We start from the raw sequence: 26,960 nt of genomic DNA on the forward strand, positions 1-26,960 counted from the left end.
TATATTCTGAGAGATTTATTTTGTTTTATCCAGAGTTGGCCATGTCAAATTCTAAATTTTCAACACCGAAATCATCGTCCTCTTTGTCTTCATTGTCTCCACCTTCTTCATCTTTCTCACTACCATTGAGTGATGAAGATTCCCTTCCATACCAGAAATTTGCTTGTATCCTCGTATGTCTTTGGAGTGGTATGTCTTTAACATCTCTGACGATGTTGAGCACAATTAGGCTCCTCCTCCACCTGGTCCTAGTCCGTTTTTACAAGCAATATTTCATCCAAACTCCCACCAGCAGCAGCATATCAAACCTGCAGTGATTGTACCTTCAGGAAGGAAGTGTTCCGTTTTAGGATCTAACAACACTTTATACCATATAGCTGGCTGCCAATTTTGTGTTTCTGGACGTGACGATTTAGTGTCTCGTTTTGACCTTACCAATACCAAAAAATCTAGGCAAGAGTTTCTTCCTCCAATGCCTAATGGCGTGTCGTCAGCGCATGCTCTCTTTCTTGGCAATAAGCTTTATTGCCTAGGTGGTTATCAAGAAAACAAATCCTAGGCCATGGCTTACAACTTGAGTCTTGATAGATGGGACTCTCTCGTGGATCCTCCTCACCGTCCCAAAAATGTTGATAATATTTTTTCAGTAGCTATAGAGGTCCCAACCCCAACTATTGTGGTGGGTTCAACTTTGCAGCCTTGTCCTCTCCAAATCTATGATGTGCATACCAAGTGTTGGAGACTACATGAGTTTATAAACAAGGATGGCTTTTATCTTTTGCCTCGGGGACAACCTATGGCTATTGATAGCAAGTTTTATTGGTATGAATTCAACTATCGATGCCTAGCTGCATTTGATGTGGTCACAAACGAGTGGTCATTGGCCTATGTCCCTATACATGACAGTGATGAATGTCTATTGGATGGAGAGATCAATTCACCTCCGCGCTTGGCACATCTAGCCGGTGATGATTTCTGCTTGTTTTGGGGATCCTCCTGCCAGCATTACGAATCTGGTGGCTCTCTTGACAGCATCATATCTCGCCTTCACTGCCTGAAGTTTCGTTTTTCCAAGTTCACCCAAAGCAAGGATCAACTTTTCGCTTGGATGCCTCTATCCTGTCATGCCAATCCTACGTTGTGCCTTGGGTAAAGCCCTTTCTTGATGGCTTCGTGGGGTAAGTATGCATCTCTTTCTCTATTTATGACTCTTCCTTTTCTGTAATTTATATGCCTCTGCCACTCTAATTTTATATATTTGTTATTTTTATGGTTGTCATGCTAATTGAAGAGTGTTGGTACTGCAGGGACGGTCATTTGGATTTGGGATACAACTGCTTGGAAGTTTGACATCATGAGTGGTATTTTTGTGTTTGGCTTTTTTTCATTTTCCCCTTTTGATTCTATGGAACAAGATATTAGTGCTGTAATCCTTTTTTTTTTTGGTTAATTAGTGAAGTAATCATTTTGTAACCTCCTTTTATTCTTTTGATAGAATATAGTTGCATTGAGTGTTGTGGGTATGCATACTTTTCTTTACTACCTGCTCTTTTCTAAATTCATGAATTTGTTGTTGGCGGTGGAAGGGGAGGGTGTGGATTGAGGAGGATTACCTCAGAATTTTTATTTAAGTGTTGCTACAGTGGTTAATAAATATTCTCAGTTGTGCAATGCACAAGGTAACTTTTCTAGATGGTCTATTGTGTACTACGTTTGTACTGTAATGAACTGTAACTATGGTAAATGGACAATTCTCAATATCTAGAGTAAATGCTGTGATGTAGGTGTAAACATTCTACTTGACTAATACTAATGTGAGGTAGATATATTCTTCATTTAATTTGTGTATGGAATTTAGATAAAATTTCATGAAAATGGAAGGCCCCTAGTACTCCCTAACTTTAAACATGTATTTGAATTGATGTTTATGTCAACTCCAATCTCCTATTTGCTTGACCATTAAAATGATGCAAACCTTTTTCCCAATGAGAGATTGATTGTTGTTTTTAGCATCGACAAAACGGGATTTATATACCTTTTTCATGGCTTTATGAAACTTTTTATTTGGGGTATGGTGGGGTGATGTTTGATTTTTTTTTTTTTTGGAGAAGAATTTTCCAATTTAAGATTAAGAACACTTGTTTGAACAAACTCTGACTTGTGCATTCTTCTGCTATTGTCAACACCTTAAATCGCTTTGAACCCTGCCATTACCCCCTACATTTAGGAGGATATGACGAAATTTTGATTTAGAGTTGTTAAATAGAGGGTTATGGGTTTATATTAAGAATTAAAAGGTGGGTAGATGAGTTATTTGATGATTATTTGATTGAAGAAAGTATGCAGAGTTTTAAGGTGTTGATGGGTTAAAGAAAGGATTGATTAGGGGTTGTAAGATATAAGGAAATGGAGATGATTATGTGGTATTTAGGGCTGCATGAACAGTACTAGAAGAAAAGAAGTGCTTAAATTTTACCATCCTGCACCCTTGTTGCTTGTTGTGGATAGCTTTCTGAGCATCCTGTCATGATTGAGCATGGCACTTACACTCTCAACTGCCAAAATAATCTACAGACAACCCAGAACATCCATTATTAGAGAAAGATGAAATTAAGTATTTCATGGATAACTTTTTAAGAATCAGGCATTAATTTAGTCAAATTTCATATCCTAAGCAGGTTTTCATATATTCAACAAGAATAGCACGTTTTACTTGTGTACGCAAATTCTTTTTTTTTTTTTTTTAATATTTATTTTTTTATAATGAAATCTGTATGCAAATTTTTTATTTCTTTCTTTTGATCAACAATCCTCAAATTTTAAAATTGAAGTAGATAAGAACAAAACAAGGTTTACGTGCACCAGCATTCATCAAATCCTCAAAGAAGGTTTCACGATTCCTAAAGCTGTGGCTACTAGAATGGAATGTATTCAGAGGAATTTCCTTTGGGGGTCTTCTGAGGGGAGCTTCAAATATCCTTTGGTGGCTTGGGAAAGGGTGTGTTTACCTGTCAAATTGGGTGGTTTGGGGATAAGAAGTGTGGCATCTTTTAATCAAGCTTTATTAGGTAAACAGTTGTGGCGGTTTGGGCATGAAGTTACCCATCTTTGGCAGAGAGTAATCTCCACAAAATACGGTGAGGGTCATGGGGGGTGGTGTACGAAAGTGTGCAGGAGGACTCATGGTTGTGGTCTTTGGAGAAGCATTCATGAAGGGTGGGAGAGTTTTTCTAAGCATTTGTCTTTTATAGTGGGTGAAGGCACCCTTATTCGCTTCTGGCATGATAGGTGAATTGGGGACTATACCCTAAAAGACCTCTATCCTGAGCTATATTTCTGTTCAGTAGCCAAGGATGCATGCATCTCTGAGGTTTTGTGGACTTCGGAAGGAAGTACTTTCAGAGTGTGGGACTTACGGTTTTTTAGAGCATTTGAAGATTGGGAGCTAGCTGCATCTTACTCTCTTCTTCACCTTATCCATCCTCGTACTCCTTGGGGGGAAAGGAGGGATACGCTTCGATGGCAGCTCAAAGGGGATGGTAAGTTTGATACCTGATCTTATTACCAAGCTATTCAGGGCAATCCAAACCTTTTGTTTCCTTGGAAGGGTGCGTGGAAACCAAAGATTCTTAAGCGAGTGGCCTCCTTCTTGTGGACAGCTGCGCACAATCGGATTCTCACTTTGGATAATCTCATGCTTAGGGATCGCATTTTGGTAAATCAGTGTTGTATGTGTTGTGGTGATGGGGAGCCGGTAAACCATCTTCTGCTTCATTGTCCTGTTACACATTCTTTATGGTCCTTCATGCTTCAGGCTTTTGGTGTGCATTGGGTTATGCCAAGAACGACGGCGGGTTTGTTATCTTGCTGGCATCAATGGCTTGGGAAGCACAACCCGAATATTTGGAATTTGATTCTAGGGTGCTTAATGTGGATTGTTTGGTTGGAACGAAACCGTTGCTCCTTTGAGAACATGGAGAAGACGTTGGATGAGTTAAAGATTTTATGCCAGCGTAGTCTTTTTGAGTGGGCTCGTTGTTGGGGCTTTACTAATTCTTCGTCTCTTTCAGAGTTTCTGTTTTCCCTTAGTTTATCTTTTTTATTTCCTTATCTTTGGTTTTGTTGTTTGGTTTTTCTGTTTCTTGTTGTTCATCATCATGAACTACTTATACTTTTCTTTTTCCTCATTTATATCGTTTCTTTGATTACTTATCAAAAAAAAAAAAAAAAATACACCGGACATAGTGAGCACCCACTTTGATGCCATTCCATGATTAATAAGAGACTGTTTTTGTGAAGGTGGCTATTTTTGTGAAGTTCAATGACAAGTCTTTTGGTATCAAATATGCAATTTGAATTCGAGCTCTTGTTATGTTGTTTCTTTCTTCCTTCTTATTGTTTATGACATGAACATCAGAGGTATTAATTTATTAAGAAAAAAATCTTAATGGAGATTGTGGCTATTATTTCTCAATTGATATTTGTGTCAATAACATTGTTCACAACCACAAAGATGGCAATGTAATGGTGCTGTATACATGCTTAACTAAAATAATCTTATCACATGTGATTGCCCTCATTAACAATTTGACAAGCTTGATCTCTTTGCCTTCAGCCCCCACAAAAAAAAAAGGGCTTAATTTCTGCAATCTGTCCAGGTTGCAGAAAGTTGATTTATTGGTGGTAAGCAATAAATAAATAAGACTAATTTAATATTTCACTATGGCTTTATATTCTTTGCACCTATAGTTGATTGATCTTATGCTTTTTTTAAAAAATACGTTTTAACTGCTTGAATTAGTTAGAGTTTGCTGAAAGTCATGGAATTATTAAAACATATGATTTTGTATGATATAAGATGGCTGGGTTTAGTGAGATTGCAGATAAGTGGTCTAGTGATATAGACAATTTGGTTTGATTGAATACTCATTACTTTTGTATACAGCAGAAGTTGAAGTCAAAATTTTGACTTAATTCTATGATTTTCAATGCCATTATTCTCTTAGCTCGTTTTAAAAGCGTTAACACTTCCACAAACTTGAGTTTTTTCAACATATTTATATCCACGGTCATTAAAAAGTGTAAATAAAAGTTTAATTTTCTATGGTTGAGTACAACTGTAGAGTAAAAATAAGGAAATTCATAAACTTATTTCTACAATTGTTATAACTGTTGAAAAAAGTATTAAAAAGTATTTGGTTTTAGTTTTTTTCTCCAGGCACCGTAGTAAAAGGGGGGTCAAAAGAGAGAATAGATTAATCAACAGTTTGATCAGCTGTGGACAAAATAATTTAAATTTTGTATCAACGGTTGTAAAACGTTGGAAAACAATAACACTATATTGAATAAAAGCTCATTTTAATCTTAGAGAGTTTAAAACGTTAAGGGGCTCTCTCACTCTTGCTCTCTTTCATAGCTCACATCTCTCTCGGCTCGTCACAGGTTCTTTCTCTCTCTCTCTCTCTCTCTTCCTTGTGTTTTTTGTTATTTTCTCTGCAACCAAACAGAGTTTTTGACTTTGGTTGATTTTTCTTAGCTTCAAATTCACCGAGTTGGTACAATCGCATCCAAATCTTGCATATATTCACACTTTTACCAATCCAAACCTCTGATTAGGTATCTTCTATACATTGATGAATCCAATTTCACATTCTCCTTGAAAACCTAACCTTCAATTTTGTATTTCTTCGTTTTTCCATAGATAGCATAAACGTTTTGTTTTTTATTTTGGATTTTTTGTATATAACTTGTATAATTAAATTACAAATCTAGAATTATTGTTTATTAGTATAATTACTCTTATTATGTAATTTAGGTTTTTTTTCAATGGTCTTTTGGAATTCAGAGTTTGATTTTGGTTTTGGAGATTAGTGAGAATTCAGGGTTAAAAGTTTTGACCTCGAACCCATTGTATTGGGATAAGTATTTGCATAGAGAGAGGAAGGGAGGGCTTGGGTTGTTGATTCCAGAACAAGGACCGAAACAAGTGGAAGTGAAGGCTTAGGAGTTTGGGTAATCTAAACTTTTAACATATGTATACATGTCATTTTTCATGTTGGAATTGATCGTTTGAACTTCATTTTGTGGAGTATAGAATTGTGCAATTGTTTTTTATTACGCAATTGTTGTTGTAGGAAAATTAGATGTAGAATAAAGATTGTCATGGCATTCCTTGCATTTGAATATAAGTTATACAACTTTCTATTCAAAGGTTGCTCGAGCGTTGTGATTATTTGAAGATTGGATCCTGTTTCTGTAGTTTCTGGTTTTAATAAATTGTACTTACTAAAAAAAATGCTTATATCAATAAATTGTTATTAGTTTCACGAATCCAGTTTTGCCATTTTAGTAGAATTATGAACCACTTGGAAATGTCTCATGACCTAAAACTCTTTTACCTTCTCCTCGTGGAACCATGATATCAGCCATACCACATTTTGATAATTTAAATGTGTGTTTCTAGGTTAGCTTCATGAATTTGGTTTGTTCATACATTTTGTTAAGCTTTTATCTGTTTGACAATGTCTCATTAGCTTAGTCCATATACTCCTTTGGCTTGTCCTGTTAACACCAAAATATGAGTTCTTAACACTTTTTAGTGTTAATTCCTCTCTATTAAAATCGTTGTCTTTCTCCAGGTCACACAAAGGTCTTGCCTAACATCAAAAGCATTAAAGTAAAAATTAGATTCTTTGCTCTTCTTTATGATTAAATTACTGTGGTTTTTGTTGCAGTGTTCATTTGGTGGAATTGCAAGGTAGAGGTGAACTATATGCTATGAAGGCAATGGAAAAGTCAATGATGCTGAATCGTAACAAGGTATGAATATATAAGAGAATTGTTATTTGGCTGTTTAAAGATACCTAGCCATTTCCTTTCTATATGAAATCAATGTAACAAAAGAGAATATTTCTTTCTAAATCCTTTCACTTTTTTTTTTTTTTTTTTTGTGTGTGTGTGTGTCAAATAAATCCTGATGACTTATATTGAGTCTAGAAAAAGGTATTTGGTTTCATGATTATGTGGCTTAGAATTTGTTGCTCAAATAGCACCTCCTCCCCCTGTGAGAGCAAGGTGGGGTTGAGGTCTTCAATTCAAGACCCATCAGGTAGGTGTGTAATTTATCAAGAAAAAAAAGGCTTAGAATCTGTGGCCTTCTCTTGCATTTGAAAGTTTAATGAATGTCATTAACTCCCATAATTGTAAAGACGCATATATGCACAAAACATTTTAAATATGTATGTGAAGGAAAAATGTGTTATGTTTTCACCCTCTAATGCAATTTGGGGTTTTTGTTCGATGGCTTCTATGACTGAAAATTTTGAATGTTTTGTTCTCTAGGGCGCATTGGGTGTTTTTACTTTTAAAATTTTTTTTCTTTATTTATGCTTAAGACATTAAGGTACTGAACCTACATTAAGGTGGAAATACTTATCATTGTCAGGATTACTAGCCTTAATCCTTTGGATTTCCTCCCTGCAAAGTGCAACAAATAAGTTACATGCAAACTCAAGGTATATGCATGTTACTAATCTCTCAATTTCAAGACCAAATCCAATTCCTACCATCACTCATAATCAAGTTAGTCTCTGAGAGAGAGAGAGAGAGAGAGAGAGAGTAAAATTCATTTTACTTACTTTATAAACCTGTTATATGCTGAAGGAACCCGTTGTCTCTTCTCTAGGGCTGTGATGTACACAAAAATTTAAAACACAATTTAGATTGCTTTTATCAATTGTAAGTGCAATGCTTTGAATACAATTATTGGCATAGGAATTTGTTGCACAATGAACATGTGTATGATTAGTATTATTAAGCATTGAATATTGACTGACTATAATCTTAAATATACTGGGAAGCAGTCCAAAAGTTCATGGTCTTTTAACATTCCATCTGTTAAACTATGCTATGGTCCATTGCTCCTTTGTTTTTTAGGCACATTAGAACAATTTCTCAATCACGCTCCATCTGTTAACACATGCTGTGTCCTGGTGTATTATTGAATCTGAATTAAGTTCGCATAGTCTAGACCTCTAAAGGTAAGCCTATTTATCCGAGTTCTTAGGGAAAACAAAATTGGAACTGTAAAAGACAATGAAGGTTCTTACGCTACCTCTGCTATGAATTAATGATGAGTCAAATTAGTTAGGTAAAGTCACCATCTTTGGAGAGTCCGTGGATGAGTAGAGAATAAAATCATGTGCTTAATTTGGGTACTGAGAGATTTACAAAACTATTAAACTTATATGACCCATGGCCTCAATGATGAAGTAGGACTTGTCACCATAAAGTTGAACTTAGGAATTCTCCAAGATTGGAAAAAATTAGGCATAGAAATTTAGGCTTTTCTTATTCATCAGAAAAGAGAAAAAAAAAATTTGGTAACTTACACATGCATCTAGTGAGAGAGGTATGGGTAGGAGGGGGAGATAGAATCCATATGTTTGGTAGGACGGAAAATGGAGAAGGGGAAATGGTGGGAGGGAGAGGTAGAATCCATATGTTTGATATGGGGAAAAAGGAGATAGAGTGGGAACAGAAGGGAATCAATAACCCTCTAGACCGATCAAATCAATCCTATCCAAAAGTGGGCAGATTGGTGGAGAGATGGAAGGGGAAAGGAGGGGTTGTTTAGAAAGAAGAGTAGAAACTCACTTTTATCCCCTCTTCAAATTATTTTTGAAATATGGTGTAACTTATAATCTTTACTGCATTTGCCGCTTTTCGCTTTTCCTCTTCCAAACAACATGATGGAGGTGGAATTCTCTTACTTTCACCTCGTTTTGTTTATCACCTCCCTTCTCATTCCACCTATTTTCTATCCCTACAACCAAACATTTACATAGTGTAAATTTTTATTCTTCTTCTTTTTCTTTGTTCTTTTGGGTGTCATAAATATGCAATAAAATCACCAAATTTCTTAACCAATTAGAACGGACTAAGCCACATTGAGTGAAATCTGGTAATTGAATGAGTGGTTAGGCTTAGGATTTCTTTTTGGTTGGTGGGTGAGGAAAGATTCATGGGTGTGTGGGGAAGTAATTAGCTTACTTTGTAGGACCTGAAAAAAGGAGCGTACCCATGTACTTGGTGTAAAAGACTGGTGACTAAAAGTTTAGCAGTTCAATTTTTTTAGGAAGAGGATTTTATAGTTTTTCATGACATAGACCTTTCAGTGCGGGCTCTAACTGCTTTACTGTGGCCTTTCTCAGGAAATATGGGGTTATGGTTAAAATGCAGTTTTGTGTGTGGCAAATGAATTCTATACTGAAGGTGGAGTGGCCTTTAAATGTCCACTCTGAAGGAGAAAAGTAACATTTTTGCAAAGTTTCACGGAATCTAAAACATGGCCCCATTTGAGCTAGCTCTATCTAATTGTTCTTCTTAACTTTACCAATCAGGTTAGTTTGTTAACTTTACTAGTTCTTTTAAGTAAAGGGTTTGTTACTCTTTTTTTTCTTTTTTTTTGTGTAATCTTTGGATGGTTGGGTTTGTTTGACACTTTTCTGTTTACATTTCAAGCTGCCATTTTTTTGGTTAAGAAAGGGTAAAGAGAAATGGTTTTGGGGATGTGTGGTGGTTCAATAAATTTTCCAACTAGTAGCTATGTTTTGAATACAAAATGTCATGGTTGAAAATGATATTTTTCCAGCTCATAATATCCATACAAGAAGAAGGTCTTGCTTTATTTTCTTATCAAACCACGTTGGTTCTTGTGCTGTGTCAAAATCAAAGTAGCATTACATGTGCTTGTCTAGAAAGCACGAACGAGGCTGGGAGGGTGGCGCACCTGAGTCCGACGCGGCATGACGCGGGACACGGCGTTCAACGCGGTTGACCGCACGTCGGTGCTGCGTCTGAGTTTTATTTATTTATTTTTTTTTCTCGGATTTGTGCCGACTCGGCTCAATTCGCGTTGAACCAGGATGATTTGGCCAGAATCAGGCTGTATTGGCCATATCAGGTCGTATCGGCCGGTGACTGATACGGCCGAAATAGGCCGAAATTGGCCTTGAAACTCGCTGGAGCAGTCAAAATTCTGACCTCAGATGTGTTTCTTGCCTTCTTCTTTCTTTGTTTTGTGAATCAAGTATATTAATGTGTTTTTTAAGAATATTTTAATAGTAAAAATATATAGAAAATATAAATAAAAATATTTTTAATAATTTTTTAATCGCCGAGTCCCGTCGCACCCGCACCCTACTTTTTCAAAAATTACCGAGTCGCGCACTCGCACCCGAGTCCCAAAACGCACCTGTGCTTCATAGGTGCTTGTTTAAAGGTTGTTTCAAATTCGTTAGGCCCAATTTGGGCATTTTCCAGTGAGAAGTAACTTTCATTATAACTTCTTTTTTGATGTTTAATCTCTTTTAATTTCTTCATAAAACTATAAGTCAGATTAAAGCTAAGAATAGAAGAGATCATAATTTTCCAAACCTGAAAGAAGTTGGGAGATAATTTTCTTTCCATCTTCAGTATGTGGCTGCACCAATTGCTTGAAATCATGATGATTGATTCTCATGACCTGAGATAGCCTCCTAGTTCACACTGTAAATGGTTGTGGGATGTTGAAAATTACCCCAATTTCTCCTGCCATGTCTGTCGATCCTAGTTTTGACAAAAACTGAAAAACTCATATGAGTTTGGTAAATAACATAAAAAATGTGTTATGTCTTGCAGTAGGCATGGCAGAATCTCCCCTACAACACCTTTTCATTCTTTATTTATGAGATGAGGAGAGGGCAGGCTTGTCTTTTTTTTTTTTTTTTTTTTTTTTTTTTGGGGGGGGATGGGGATGATCATCAGGGAACTTACTGCTGTATTTGTGTTACTACTATATGGTAATTTACTTATTTTTTTATGCTCAATCATATGCCTGTACAATGTTGATATTTGAGATGAAACTCTTCTACAAGTTATGGAAATAATTCACAGTTAATTATTGAATCTTTTGTTAATTTTCCATTGCACGTTGTTGTTGGAAGTGTGTAGAAGAGAAAAATCAGTCTGTTTTGTAGAGAAAGTATGAACTTTCATTCTATTTTGGCTGGATACATCTTCTTATAGATACAGTCTGAGCTATCAGCAGTCTATCAAATGCTATCTTTTGCACGTTTTGATTCACCCTTTGTTTCAAGTGCAGAACAGATCTCATGATGATGATTTCCAATATTCTTGGTTTGTACAAAGTAAACATGTGACTTCCTCTTCACTTTTCTAAATATTCTTTGGTTCACTATAATGTCATATGAATGAAATTACTGCTATATGTAATGATTAGAATGTACAGGTGGTAGAATTTTCAGGAAAATTACTTTTGTCTTGCCCTACATCTAACACATATTAAACTGTGAATCTGTTACCCTCTTGGTTGTCTTTCTTTTTTTATACAATTCTTGTTCTCTAAGCTATGTATGTTGGACTACAATGATGGTTTTGAATCATAGGCCTAAACTATGCAGGAGAATCTATATTCACCACCACCAATGTATTAAAGTTTACAAATTTAGAGTTCCCACATTGTGATCGTAGTGTTATTGCCATCTTTTTAGTACTAACTACTAATGGTAATAGAAATACTTTTGCTTTATGGTGGATAAATAAGTTGGGTTAAGTACTTTGGTGTTACACAACAATCGTCTTCCATTTTTCACTGATTTATGTTGATTTCTTAAACATAAATAAGATTCGTGAGTTGGTGGAATTGCCTTTAAGGCATCCACAACTTTTTGAAAATATTGGAGTGAAGCCTCCTAAGGGAATTTTGCTATAGGGGCCTCCCGTTACTAGAAAGACACTGCCCATAGCAAAGGGTATTGCTTTAATTTTTTTTTTTTTAATACTTATTTCAATGGTTTCAAACTGTTGAAATTTATCTCAAGACAACATATATTTCAACAATTTTCAATAATATTTCGACGTTTAATAATTATTAATAAAGGTGAATCACATTTTTCGACGGTCACATAGGGTGTAGAAAAAAGTTTAGACATAGTTTTTAGTTGCGGTTCTCAACAGTAACTTAAACCGTTTTTAATACTTTTTTCAATGGTTTTTAATACTTTTTTCAATGTTTTCAACTGTTTAAAATAGCAAACTTTCTTGTAGTAAGTTATAAATCGTTAGTTATTTAATTAACTTAATCTTTCATGATATATAGTTTTCATGATATAACGAAAACATCATGGCTAATATGTTTTATTTCTTTACTAATATATGCTAATAAGGAATAAAAGTAAAATCTTAAGAAAATTACATTTTAAACCATATAATTTTAGATAAAATATATTTATCCCTAAATTTATTGTTTTTTTTAAGAAACAAATCATATAATTTATAAAGTAACAAATTAAACTCCGAAATTAAAAAAAAAAGTAACAAATTAAATCATTAGCTTATAATAAATCCCAAACATAATTTTGTTAAATTTAAATGAATGGAAAAAATTAAATTCTCTTCTCTTCAGGTATGGAGGAATGACGAAAAAGTATTTTGTAGCAAAAAATACTACATCATCCGTATTAAAATTTAATAAATAAGAGACGTGTGTAAAAATAATTACCTACTAACAAATGTTTTTCATTTGTTAGTGGGGTAGCTATTTTTTGTTGTCATGTTTCATACTTATTGAATTTTGATATCGTTAACATGATATCATTTAATTTGATGCCAAATACCTTCTCAAGGAATGACACTCATTCTTAAAACATGTTGCTCAAGCAGATTTTTTAGTCACTTTTAGTTCGCACTTTGCCAATTGATATTATTTAATTTTGTAGATTCAGAAAGTTAGTTATTACTTTTTTTACTGTCAAAAATACCCATAATTTAATTAATCTAAAACTTAAAAATTGGGTTAAAATAGTAAATTTCAAAAAAATAAATGGGGTTATTATAATTATTTTTTGGGTAATTGGAATAAAAAAGCTTAATGAAAAAAAAGCTTAATGAAGTTATTATTACTCTTAACTAATCATTAACCCGTGCGATACATGGGCAAACTATTAAATGTAAGATTCAAAAAATAATGCCACGCACTTTTACAACATAAGGTATCAAAGAGATGATACAACTAATTTTTTGATAATTTTGGTGGTCATCGCCTACTCAAAATATTAAAATCACCCTATTGAAGTAAAATATTCAAATTTAACAATTATTAACAAATTAAGAGAAATTAACAGTTATTAATAAAAGTTGCTATAAATGGTAGTTGTAGTAGAATTCATTCAATATGTTATATTCGTTTGCATCACCTCATAACATTGCTTCATAATCTATGTACGCACACCTCATAATAGAATAAGCAACCTTGTATAATCGAGGAATACCAAATATTTTGCAATGAATTCATCATACGGATTTTGGACATGTTTTGATAGCTTTCTTATTAATTTATTTATACTTAATGGTTAAAACCAAGCAAAATTTGCTAAATAGACTGATTTTAGGAAATATTTCGGTGAATAGTATACGCATCAAAGTATTTGGTTAGTTAGACTGACTTTAGAACTCGAGTCTGCTAAACTAAAGTTCCTGCCCAAAAACACATGGAACTCAAGTTTGTTAAGATCGAGTTCCATGTGGGTTTTTATTTATTTATTTTTTATTCCATGTTAGATTTTATGTTGGAATTTTTGGCTTGGAACTCGAGTTTGGCAAACTCGAGTTCTAAAATTAATCTAACTAACTAAATACTTTGACACGCATACTATACACCGAAATATTTCCCAAAATCAGTCTATTTTGCAAATTTTGCCGTTAAAACCACCAACACAACACCCTTTTTAATTTTTTGATCGGATTAATGTATACTTGTGTGAGGAAAGCTTATCTTTTGTCTTCTAACCAACACAACATCTTTTTTTCTTGTTTCTTTTATTTATTTATTTTTTCTTCCGTTTTTTCTCAGCCACATTTCCTTCACATTTTGTCTTCTTTATTTCTCCATTTTCTCAATTTTCCTCCACAAACTTCTTTCAATACCTCTCTGTAACTCTATTTCAAATATTGCTTGCCTTAACCTAGTACCCACACTTCAACAAAGTGACTTCGGTGAGTCATAGTTCATCAAGAATCAAGACCCACTCTAGCACCCCTCTTTGAAACGGCTTTTTGACCATTGTGTTGATCGGCGACTCCATGATTCTCATCAAGAATCAAGACCCAGTTCACTTCGGTAGTACCCACAACATGCAGTGGAGATAGGGCTCCATCGGTGACGAAAATGACATGCAGCGGTGATGGGGCTCCATCTGCGACAAAAATAGTTATTGAGAGCAACAAATCTAAAAGTTGTGTACGGTCATGATTGGCCGTGGGTCTGTGTTTATATATATGTAGATGATGGCAGGCAGAGCATCATGAAAGAGTAGAGCATTGTGAAAGAGTTTTGGTGAAAGAAAAGATACAACATCGTGAAAGAGAAGGCAGAGCACGAATTTGGGTTTTAGAAAAATTTTATTATTATTATTATTATTATTATTTTTTAATATCGTGCAGATGTGTAGGAGTTTTAAAAACTTCAGTTTTATACGTGTATATATTTAGGTGTTAATTAAGAGTAATGAAAAATAGGTCCACGGGTTTCTCAAAAAAAAAAAAAAAAAAAAAAGGAAAAAAAGGAAAGGTGGATGGATTGCGTGGAGAAAGGAGAAGAAGAGAAACGGTGGTGGGTTAGAGCATTCTTATCAAGGATTGCAAAAAATTTAACATTTACCATCTCAAAACCTATTTTTATAACATATAACACACCACTTTACATCATCCTTTCCATCAAAACTTCTATTTTTTTTAACACTTCATTTAAATATTCTTTCTTTATCATTTTTTATTCTTTTTTATTTTTCCAGTCTCTTTTGCTGACTCTCTATCCTCTGTGTCTCTCTTTCACAACCCAGCACCGCCGTCGGCCATATCCACCCACCCATTTCACAACCACCATATCCACCCACCATCGCCACAACCCCCTGTAGGAAGAACATAAAAAGAAAAAAACTAAAGCATAACCACAACCATCCACCAAAATCACAACCAAGACCCATCACGCCATACCAAAACCCACAGGAACCAAAACCCATCACACACACATAAACCCAGGATCGGTGACCCACGACCCACGCTGAACCAAAACCACGACCACAAATCACAGCAGAAAAAAAAAAAAAAAAAAAAAAAAAAAAATGAAGAAGAAGAAACCTCCATCGCCCAACCTCCACCATGACCATTGGACCATCGGACCCACGACCCATGCCCATCAGACCACAATCGCCGACCAAGAATCATCACCGCCACCACCCACGACCATCGAACCATCCAATCGAACTCAAACCCATCAGACCACGACCTTAACCATCGGACCACGCCGAACCATTGTACAGAGAAGAGAGAAGAGGAAGGAGAGAAGTGATAGGAAAGAGAGAAAAATAAGAAGAAGAAAAGAAAGGGGCCCCACCTGAATTAAAAAAATAATTTAAGTTTTACAATAGGTGAACAGTGCGGTCTCAAATTTGAGACCGCACTATTCATCAATTGCAAAAATTTTAACATTTGAAACTCTTGATAAAGGTTGTTTTTTAGAGTTTTGAGTGTCAAATGCCAAATATTTGGCATTTGACACTCTTAATGAGAATGCTCTTAGGGTATTTGTCCACCGCCTCCCTCCTAATATATAACAACACCAAACACAAACACAAACAAGCAATACGCTCTCTGCTCTCTCTTTTTCATTGTCGTCCGTTTGTTTGGCTTGCGTCGCTCCCTTTCTATCCAATCCTCTCTTCGCAAAGCAAATTGCAAGTAAGCTCTCTGTGTAATTTAGGGGTATTGATTTTGCTTAGATTAGTTTAGATTGAATTCCATGTTACATTTGTTAATTTCGTATATATGGAATTCTTTGATTCTTTGTGGTTACGGTTCTGACTTATATTCTGAGAGATTTGTTTTGTTTTATCCAGAGTTGGCCATGTCAAATTCCAGATTTTCAACACCGAAATCATCATCCTCTTCGTCTTCGTCGTCTCCACCTTCTTCATCTACATTCTCATCGAGTGATGAAGATTCTCTTCCATACCAGAAATTTGCTTGTATTCTCGTACGAGGTTCTCGTATGGCTTTGGAGTGGTACGTTTTTAACATCTCCGACGATGTTGAGCACAATCAGGCTTCTCCTCCTCCTAGTCCTAGTCCGTTTCTACAAGCAATATTTCATCCAAACTCCCACCTTCATCCAAACTCCCACCAGCAGCAGCATATCAAACCCGCAGTGATCCTACCTTCAGGAAGGAAGTGTTCTGTTTTAGGATCCAACAACACTTTATACCATATAGCTGGCGACCATCTTTGTGCTTCTGGACGCGATGATTTAGTGTCTCGCTTTGACCTTACCAAAACTAAAAAATCTAGGCAAGAGTTTCTTCCTCCAATGCCTAATGGCGTGTCATCAGCACATGCTCTCTTTCTTGGCAATAAGCTTTATTGCCTAGGTGGTTATGAAGAAAACAAACCTTGGGCCATGGCTTACGACTTGAGTCTTGATAGATGGGACTCTCTAGTGGATCCTCCTTGCCGTCCTGAAAATACTTATGATATTTTTTCAGTAGCTATAGAGGTCCCAACCCCAATTATCGTGGTGGGTTCAACTTTGCAGTCTTATCCTCTCCAAATCTATGATGTGCATCCAAGTGTTGGAGACTACATGAGTTTATAAACAAGGATGGCTTTTATCTTTTCCCTCGGGGACAACCTGTGGCTGTTGATAGCAAGTTTTATTGGTATGAATTCAACTATCAATGCCTAGCTGCATTTGATGTGGTCACAAACGAGTGGTCATTGGCCTATGTCCCTATACATGACAGTGATCAATGTCTATTGGATGGAGAGATCGATTCTCCTCCACGCTTGGCTCATCTAGCCGGTGATGATTTCTGCTTGTTTTGGGGATCCCCCTGCGAGTATTACGATCCTGTTGCCCCTCTTGAAAGTGTCACATCTCGCCTTCACTGCCTGAAGTTTCGTATTTCCAAACTTCACCCAAAGCAAGGATCAACTTTTCGCTTGGATGCCTCTATCCTGTCATGCCAATCCTACGTTGTGCCTGGGGTAAAGCTCTTTTTTGATGGCTTCGTGGGGTAAGTATGCATCTCTTTCTCTATTTATGACTCTTCCTTTTCTGTAATTTATATGCCTCTGCCACTCTAACTTTATATATTTTTTATTTTTATGGTTGTCATGCTAATTGAAGGGTGTTGATACTGCAGGGACGGTCATTTGGATTTGGGGTACAACTGCTTGGAAGTTTGACAACATGAGTGATATTTTTGTGTTTACCTTTTTTTCATTTTCCCCTTTTGATTCTATGGAACATAATATTAGTGCTGGAACAAGATATTAGTGCTGTAATCCATTTTTATTTTTGGTTAATTAGTGAAGTAATCCTTTCGTAACCTCCTTTTATTCTTTTGATAGAATATAGTTGCATTGAGTATTGTGGGTATGCATACTTTTCTTTACTACCTGCTCTTTTCTAAATTCATGAATTTGTTGTTGGTGGTGGAAGGGGAGGGTGTGGATTGAGGAGGATTACCTCAGCATTTTTTATTTAAGTGTTGCTACAGTGGTTAATAAATATTCTCAGTTGTGCAATGCACGTGGTAACTTTTCTAGATGGTTTATTGTGTATTACGTTTGTACTGTAATGAACTGTAACTATGGTAAATGGACAATTCTCAATATCTAGAGTAAATGCTGTGATGTAGGTGTAAACATTCTACTTGACTAATAATACTGTGAGGTAGATATATTCTTCATTTAATTTGTGTATGGAATTTAGAAAAAATTTCACGAAAATGGAAGACCCCTGGTACTCCCTAACTTTAAACATGTGCTTGAATTGATGTTTATGTCAACTCCAATCTCCTATTTGCTTTACCATTAAAATGATGCAAACCTTTTTCCCAATGATAGATTGATTGTTGTTTTTAGTATCGATAAAACAGGATTTATATACCTTTTTCATGGCTTTATGACACATTTTATATGGGGTATGGTGGGGGTGATGTTTGATTTTTTTTTTTTTTTTTTGGAGAAGAATTTTCCAATTTAAAATTAAGAACACCTGTTTGAACAAACTCTGACTTGTGCATTCTTCTGCTATTGTCAACATTTTAAATCGCTTTGAACCCTGCCATTACCCCCTACATTTAGGAGGATATGAGGAAATTTTGATTTAGAGTTGTTAAATAGACGGTTATGGGTTTATATTAAGAATTAAAAGGTGTTGATTGAAGAAAGTATGCAGAGTTTTAAGGTGTTGATGGGTTAAAGAAAGGATTGATTAGCGGTTGTAAGAAATAAGGAAATGGAGATGATTCTGTGGTATTTAGGGGCTGCATGAACAGTACTAGAAGAAAAGAAGTGCTTAAATTTTACCATCCTGCACCCTTGTTGTGGATAGCTTTCTCAGCATCCTGTCATGATTGAGCATGGCACTTACACTCTCGATTGCCAAAATACTCTGCAGACAACCCAGAACATCCATTGTTAGAGAAAGATGAACTTAAGTATTTCATAGATAACTTTTTAAGAATCAGGCATTAATTTATTCAAATTTCATATCCTAAGCAGGTTTTCATATATTCAACAGGAGTAGCACGTTTTACTTGTGTATGCAAATAACTTTTTTTTTTTTTAATGAAATCTGTATGCAAATTTTTTATTTCTTTCTTTTGATCAACAATCCTCAAATTTTAAAATTGAAGCAGATAAGAGCAAAACAAGGTTTACGTGCACCATTCATCAATTTTCATTTTTTGCATTCATCAAATCCTCAAAGAAGGATTTAAAATACACCCGTAACGAATTGGGACATGGTGATCACCCACTTTGATGCCCAGCCCATTAGCATCTCCATTCCATGATTAATAAGAGACTGTTTTTGTGAAGGTGGCTATTTTTGTGATGTTCAATGACAAGTCTTTTGGTATCAAATATGCAATTTGAATTCGAGCTCTTGTTATGTTGTTTCTTTCTTCCTTCTTATTGTTTATGACATGAACATCAGAGGTATTAATTTGTTATGAAAAAAATCTTAATGGAGATTGTGGCTATTATTTCCCAGTTGATATTTGTGTCAATAACATTGTTCACAACCATAAAGATGGCAATGTAATGGTGCTGTGTACATGCTTAACTAAAATAATCTTATCACATGTGATTACCCTCATGAGCAGTTTGACGAGCTTAAACTCTTTGCCTTCAGCCCCCACCGGTATAAGGGCTTAATTTCTGCAATCTGTCCAGGTTGCAGAAAGTTGATTTATTGGTGGTAAGCAATAAATAAAGAAGACTAATTTTATATTTCACTATATCACAGAAGGCCTTATATTCTTTGCACCCATAGTTGACTGATCTTATGCTTTTTTTTTTTTTTTTTTAAATACATTTTAACTGCTTGAATTAGTTAGAGATTCCTGAAAATCATGGAATTATTGAAATATATGATTTTGTATGATATAAGATGGCTGGGTTTAGTGAGATTGCAGATAAGTAGTCTAGTGATATAGACAATTTGGTTTGAATACTCATAACTTTTGTATACAGCAGAAGTCGAAGTCAAAATTTTGACTTAATTCTGTGATTTTTCAATGCCATTATTCTTTTAGCTCGTTTTAAAAGCATTAATTTATAAATCATGAGTTATTTGATTATTTCAGATGCATATTTCTGTACTATGTCCTAATCTAATCAGGCTCATGCTTTACTGGAAATCTAATCAGATTCTAATTCTTCATTCCTTTTTCTGTGTTTCCCTTTCAACCAAATGAAGCTGCAAAGTAAACCCTCAGGCAGATTATTAGTTCTTCGCATAGATTTTTTGAGCCAATTTCTAGAAATAGAATTGATAAGCCAAAGCATAGATAGAAACTCTTGCTTGAACATGGTCTCATGCTTTCCACTACATGAATCCACAGAAGCATCCATTACAAAACAAAGAGGGGTAGGGGGTGGAAATCCAGGCATTGTTTTTGTTATTTGCCATCAGGTTTTATAAAGTTTTTAGTCTATTCTCATTCATTTGTGTTTGCTATACCCCATCATTCATAGAAAAGCAGATTTGGAACCTTAACAAAGTAAGCCATTAATATTTACAAGTTCAAGCAAGTTTGATTGTAGCATACCTAAAAGTATATTTTTAAAGCATAATATAATACAATTTAGATTAGACTGCATATTTAGTTTTCAATTTTGAAATTTGTTTCAAAATTAAACTTTAAAATTTTTCACTTTAATACATATTCTTTCAAAATTGTTTTAAAATGTCATTATCATTATCTAATGGATGGAAGATTTTGAAGTGGCAAATGGAACTCATATCATGTCATCAAAGTAATCTTGGTTTCCTGAATTTCATTTGTTATGTTAGCATTTTTCATCCATTGAATTATAGTAAGAACCTTTTTGGAATATTTTAAAGTACAAAGAAATTTTGAGAGACCAAATATGCAATCCAACATATGATTTATATACTGTAATTTTAATATAATGTTTTGTTATTTAAAATTTGTCACAACACACGGGAGTTTTAGGACTTTTCAACTGTCAAGGAGGGGGTGGTGCCCTCAATCCAGGCAAAACAAGAGTGCCTCACAATTTTCACACTTAGTGACCTGTGTTACTAGTCCTAAAGTTGAATGGAACAATGGAAAGCACCCCATTTCCACAAAAGGGGTGGATATATTTGCAGTCTATATGCTCCAAGAAAAGAAGCTGAAGCTGTTGAAGTCATCAGAGACATTGGAGATTTCACTTGAGCCATTGTTTCTCCAGTGACAGTCTTGCCCAAACAAATAATCCAATTTGCTACAATTGGATTAGTTGACATGCTGAACTGTGGTGGTGCAATTCAGTAAGTTGAATTTGATGATGATGAGAATTTGGTAAGAGTTGGAGTCAGGGGAAGTGGAAAAATGAGAGTGTTTGCATCAAAGAAACCTATGAGTGGCAAGATTGATGGAGTAGGTGTGGAATTTGGTTATGAAGATAAGATGGTCACAGTGCAAGTTCCCTGGCCTAATTCCTCAAGATCATCCCTTGTTGAGTACTCATTTTGAGTTCATGGTGCAATCGCTGGAGTTCAACATTGGAAGTGTGGTTAAATTTACTGCTAATTTTTTTCCCCTCTTTCTCTAGAGAAAGCAAGTGCTTTTGTTCATTTTCAATGACCTACAAACTTATGAAAATAATGTTTTCCCTGCAAGTTATATTATCCTTAAAATTGTTTGCTAATATGAGACGAGGATAGGCTGCCATAAGGGGACACATGTTTGATGTTATAGGACTGTGTAGCAACATGTCCTTAAAAACTCATATTTAATATCAAATTAAATATGCACTTACCTAAATATATTAAGATTATAGTGATGCTCATGCTAGCATTGAAAGCAGTCTTGCCATGCTTTTCAGCTTTGAAAACTGGTGGCCATATTTAAGGTTTGTGGGATGGTACTTGATGGGCAAACTGAGAACTGGATTCCTTTGTTTATTGAGGCTCAGACAATGTTTCTCTGAAGTATATAACCTGTTCTCAGTGCATCTTTGAAAGTTAACGGGATTGGTTAGGCATCAGTGTGGAAATTCTGAGCTAGTTATACCTAGAAATTTGTGTTTTCTTAGGCTTGCACACAGGCAATTTTTGTTTGCCTTTTCTTTATCATATGTAGTCTTATGAAAATATTCAAGATTTTTGTTGTTTTTGTTGTTGTTGTTGTTGTTGTGGTTGTTGTTGTTGTGGTGGTGGTGGTGGTGGTGGTGGTGGTGGTGGTAACAATACATTTCTGAATGTCATCCACATTCTTGATCTTGAATGGCTAATTGCCACTATTTCCAAAAATGTTAGTCATCCTAATTCCTCTATTTGGTTACCTTACTGCTGTGACAGTATTGTTTCTGATAACATCAATATAATCCTTGCTTTTACTCTTTTATGGTTTCTTGATTCTAAAAATGTTTATCCTCAATCAATTGGAAATTTCGTAGATAAATGTTTCATTATTTGGTTTCTTTGGGAAAGAAGTGTTCTCTTTTTTGTTAATTGTTTAAATTAACTAACAGAATTGGTATGGTGGTTGATTTGACAGGCTAGGAGATTATTACTAGATCCTGCAATTCATGAAGAGTTTACACGTTTAAAGGTTTGTAGAACTCTTTCATTAGATATGGGTGTTATTACCCCTGAGTATGGACGTGCTCCTTCTCTTTTCTTTTTGGTTATGAACAGCAATGACTTTATTGCACAAAGGAAGACGGTCATTGTGACCAATGCTCATGTCTAAGATATGGTCATTTGTTGATCCATTGATGTAGGGCATTGTGACTAATGCCCACGTCTTTTGACATTCAATTGACTGCTGGATTTGCTGTGTGAATTGATTTATGTAAAAAGGAATAGAGATCATATTTAAATCCGAACAAATAATAAGGCTTTGACCAAATTTTCTTCATGGTCAACTCACAGATTGATGGAGGGCATTTATATGCTCCGCTCCTAGGTCAAATATAAAATTTCAATTTGGAGCTTTTTATATGTTGAAGTACACTAGGTTTCCAGATGCAAAGTTTAGAAAGCAGAGGCAATAAATGAAATAAAAGCAGGGGTTCCATTAATAACCCAAAATTGCTTCTAGTCCTTTGGAGACCATAACTTGAAATCACACAAAGTATCAGCATTTAGAAAGAAAATGGTAATAATTTCTTTGTTTACATTTCATGCCATTTTCTACCATATCTGATTGTGATTGCTGTTAATTTTTTTAATAAGATTTCTGATTTGAAGTTATACTTTTGTTGTTTTCTGTTACTTTAGAGCACCCCAAAGTGGCTCAGTATTTGTCTTTTGCTTTTAGAAAGTCTGTTTATGTTTTCTTGTGATGCCATAATGCTAGAATTTGGTTGAGGAAAAGGAGAAAGAGCTGAAGGAGAAACAGGATACTATTTCTGCACTCAGTTTCACTCCACAAAGCAGGATGGGTAAGATGCTGATGGCTAAATGCAGGACTATGCAAGAGGAAAATGAGGAGATTGGAAATCTAGCTTCCGAAGGAAAGGTGCTGCAACTGCATTGCATTATAGTTCCTGTCATCATACTTCTCAGTTTGTATCAATTTTCATTTTGGCCTTGAGAATTTTTTTTTTCTAGGTTTCTTATTATATTTATGTTTCTTCTATGAGAAACGGAGACATGATTTCATGCATAAGCTGGCATTAAGGGCAGCTTTCCGGGGGTGGGGGTTAGGGGATAGGTGGTATACGATAAGAAACACTTTTACTCCTGGTTCTATATGGTTAAGGAGGATTATGCCCAAACTTAAGTAAACCAATTTAATATAGTTAATAGTATGATGTTATCTTATGTTTCCAGAAGTGATTCATTTTCCTTGTGCTAAACTCTTGGTTAACTTGATTTTTCTCTACATTCTGTTGTCAGATGCATGAGTTAGCAATGCAACTTGCTTTGCAGAAATCTCAAAATGCAGAACTCAGAAGCCAATTTGAAGGTTAGTACTTAGTATATATCGACTGTATGTATATTTATTTCCTTGGCTGGGTTTCAATTATAATAGATGCCTAAGTATCAAGTAAATTAAAAGACTCCAATCATTTACAGTTACATAGGAAAACACCTTTTTAACTTTCAGATACTGTATGGTTAACATTTTAGGAGTTCTTTTCTACTTATCAAAATTAATATAACTTATTAGTAACTAAACAATTTTTTATTTATTGAAGTCTTCATGCAAATATCTTAACGTAACCAATCCTTTTTGAGGAGAAGACATTCTGTTTGTAAAAGACCTATAGAATATTCATTTCTAATGAATAAGGTGCATCCCTCTTTCTGTTTTCTTTGTCAAATTGCTAGAATTATGATCCCACCACAATTCCAATCTGGATAGAACTCAAATTGTCGTCACAATTAATCTTCACTTTCAGTTTCTGTGGCATCAAACATTTAGTTCCCTCTGCTTTTTTGTTCAAAAGAAAATAAGGGAGATTGTTAAGGGTACACTTAATCGTTTTGTGCATTAAGCTGAAACCAATGTTGCTATACCATGGTTTTCAAAGTTCATGCTGTATTGATTCTCTTTGTTCTATTGTGTGCAGGACTGCACAAACATATGGAGGGGCTTACGAATGATGTGGAAAGATCAAATGAAATGGTTTTCATCTTTCTTTCATTTCTTAATTTACTTGGAGTAAATTTTGCAGTTTATTGTTAGGTTAGTGTTTATATGCTTATATATAACATATTTCCAGGGGTAACTGAAAATAGACATGTTTCCCCACAGAATCATGATTGCATAATTGTATTATACCAATTTTCTGGGTCAAATATCTTTTTGTTGATGATTGATGCTATATGATTGTCTTTGATTGACATTTATAGGATAATCAATTATAACCGGAATCTTTAGGTTAATCTGTGATTTGGCTTTAGATGCTTTGAACTAAACGAAATATGGGTAAAGGTGATCTAAATGTAACCGTGTTATATGAGTGATCATAAAAAATATTGTGCATCTATTGCAGGTGCTTATCTTGCAAGAAAAGCTAGAACAAAAAGATCAAGAGATTGAAAGGCTGAAGAATGAGGCGCAACAAAAGAGCGTAATTGAGGAGGAAATGGAGGAAAAAACTGATTCGGCTCCTATCCAGAAAGAGAGAGATGAAGAGATGATTGATGGGGAAACCAACAACTGAATTATTCAATGCAATTTTGTAGGATTTAATTAATTTATTCCCCTTCCATTTGTGATTTGTACATTAAATATTAATGTAATTCTTTTTGGTGACATTAATGCTTTTCATTTTTAATCTGCACCACCACCAGGTTAGTGGATGAGGTAACATCATCTTGAAATTTAGGTTCCCTCATCCCAAATACAAGATTTTACCAGTGAATTGGACCGGTTGAACCACAGATGGGTCTAACGCCTGCCTGACCTGTTTGGCAGTTATAAGTCTCACTGCCCATTTTTAAAAGTCTAGTAAAAAATGTAGTATTAGAATCGGGTACTGGTGCATTGTTAAGTAGATTTCTTCCTGCCCATTAGAAAAGGAGAGCAATGTTTATGCATGTATGCCACAAAAGTATGCATTGTTTACCAAGACCAAAATAGACTACCACACCACCGTAAAATATGGTAGGATTTCATCATTTAAAAAAGGACTTGAGAAGGCTGCAAGGGACGACAGTATCAGAGGCTTTTCATTATGCAAAAATGGGCCAAAAATTACTCACCTATTTTTTGCAGATGACAGCTTATTATTTTGCCGTGCAAGGAAGGAAGATTTACAAGCCATCCAAAAAATCCTAATTAGCTATGAGCATGCATCCGGCCAGAAAATAAACTGGGAGAAGACAACGCTTTTCTTTAGTAAAGCTGTGTCCAATGACATGAAGAGAGAAATCATGGATCTTTTAGGAGTTGTAGAAATAAAGGAGTATGAGAAGTACCTTGGGCTGCCTGCTGTTGTGGGGAAAAATAAAAAGGCGAGCTTAAACTACATTAAGGAAAGGGTGTGGGCGAAGCTTCAAGGGTGGAAGGAGAAACTTTTATCTCAAGCAGGGAGAGAGGTCTTACTAAAAGCAGTGGTTCAAGCGATCCCTACTTTTGCAATGACTTGCTTCAAATTACCGGTGGGTTTATGCAAAGAGATTGAAATGCAAATAAGAAAATTTTGGTGGGGAGAGCGAGGTGGGCAGCGGAAAATCCATTGGAAAAGTTGGAAAATCTTGTGCAAATCAAAAGCGGAGGGGGGAATGGGATTCAAAGATTTGGTTAGATTTAATGAAGCTATGCTCGCTAAACAAATTTGGATATTACAAACTGAAAAGGAGTCCCTTCTGTACAAGGTTTTTAGCACCAAGTTTTTCCCTTCAGGATCGGTTTTTGAAGCAAGATGCTCCACGGGTTCCTTTGCTTGGCAAAGCTTGCTCAAAGCTAGACATGTTATTGAAAAAGGAATGATGTGGAGAGTGGGTGATGGCACGCAGATTAGGGTGTTCCATGACAATTGGATTCTTGGATGCTTCCCGAATGGAGTTGTACCACGCACACCAGGCTCAGAGGATGATTCTACTGTTTCCTCACTCATTAATTCGACCACAATGGAGTGGAATGAGGAGAAAATTGACTTAATAGTTGCACCTTTTTTGGCTCAGCAAATTAAAGCCATTCCATTATGTAAATCGGTGATGAGGGACTGTTTAGTGTGGCCACGAACTAGGGACGGAAATTACTCGGTGAAGACGGGATATCAGTTATTGGAAGAGCTTGAAAACAGAGGAGAAGCGTCGGGGTCAAACAGCAGCAATCTGAGAAGTTTTTGGATGGGAATTTGGAAGATGAGGATCCCAAACAAAATCAAAAACTTCCGTTGGAGAGCTTGTACCGAGTCCTTACCAACCTTGGCGAACCTCCATCGCTGGAATGTGGTAAACTCTCCTGTGTGCAACAGCTGCGGATTGAACAGAGAAACCGTGCTGCATGCACTATGGGAATGTGTCCAAAGTCAGTGTTGCTGGGCTCGTGGATTTAATAGTGTCAAACAAACTCAGATGCATCTGGACTCCTTCAGTGATCTGGTGTCCGCTGTAAAACAAAATGAAGAAGACGTAGAGCTGTTCACAGTGATTGCATGGTTGGTCTGGTGCAGAAGAAACAAACGCCACTTCAAGGAGCAATGTTTACCACCTGAGAAGATAGTGGACACGGTAGAAGCTATTTTAAAAGATTTTCAGGCAAAACCCAAGAACATGCCACTGAGATTACAACCACAGTCACAACGTTGGACACCACCGGAACCTGGGATGTACAAAGCAAACTACGACGGGGCTTACTTTGCGGAGGAAGAAGCAGCAGGAATTGGCGTTGTTGTGCGGAATGAACTGGGACAGGTGA

At 35.5% G+C, this 26,960-nt stretch overlaps 2 protein-coding genes across 5 annotated transcripts in view; both read left to right on the forward strand.

Moving 5' to 3' along the window:
• Positions 1-11,407, forward strand: part of LOC126702045 (uncharacterized) — a 24,659-nt gene extending 13,252 nt beyond the window's left edge. Inside the window, exons 5-7 of one of the 4 annotated variants that reach the window (XM_050400647.1) lie at positions 5,816-6,012; positions 6,735-6,819; positions 7,445-7,610. The gene's annotated coding sequence lies outside the window, so the exon portion shown is untranslated. Of the gene's footprint in view, positions 1-5,815; positions 6,013-6,734; positions 6,820-7,444; positions 7,611-9,212; positions 9,402-11,143 lie in introns of those variants that run through there. The other 3 variants (XM_050400646.1, XM_050400648.1, XM_050400645.1) reach the window with 3 other exon arrangements.
• LOC126704262 (FKBP12-interacting protein of 37 kDa-like) overlaps positions 1-24,905 on the forward strand; it is a 26,344-nt gene extending 1,439 nt beyond the window's left edge. The window contains exons 2-7 of the mRNA XM_050403275.1: positions 15,681-15,798; positions 22,137-22,190; positions 22,941-23,102; positions 23,483-23,552; positions 24,160-24,215; positions 24,586-24,905. Of these exons, the coding sequence (XP_050259232.1) occupies positions 15,681-15,798; positions 22,137-22,190; positions 22,941-23,102; positions 23,483-23,552; positions 24,160-24,215; positions 24,586-24,756 (631 nt within the window). The 3' untranslated portion in view covers positions 24,757-24,905. The remainder of the gene's footprint in view (positions 1-15,680; positions 15,799-22,136; positions 22,191-22,940; positions 23,103-23,482; positions 23,553-24,159; positions 24,216-24,585) is intronic.
• Positions 24,906-26,960: the final 2,055 nt, after the last annotated feature.

This window comes from Quercus robur, chromosome 10 (assembly GCF_932294415.1).
Source record: "Quercus robur chromosome 10, dhQueRobu3.1, whole genome shotgun sequence".
Classification (NCBI taxonomy): domain Eukaryota; kingdom Viridiplantae; phylum Streptophyta; class Magnoliopsida; order Fagales; family Fagaceae; genus Quercus; species Quercus robur.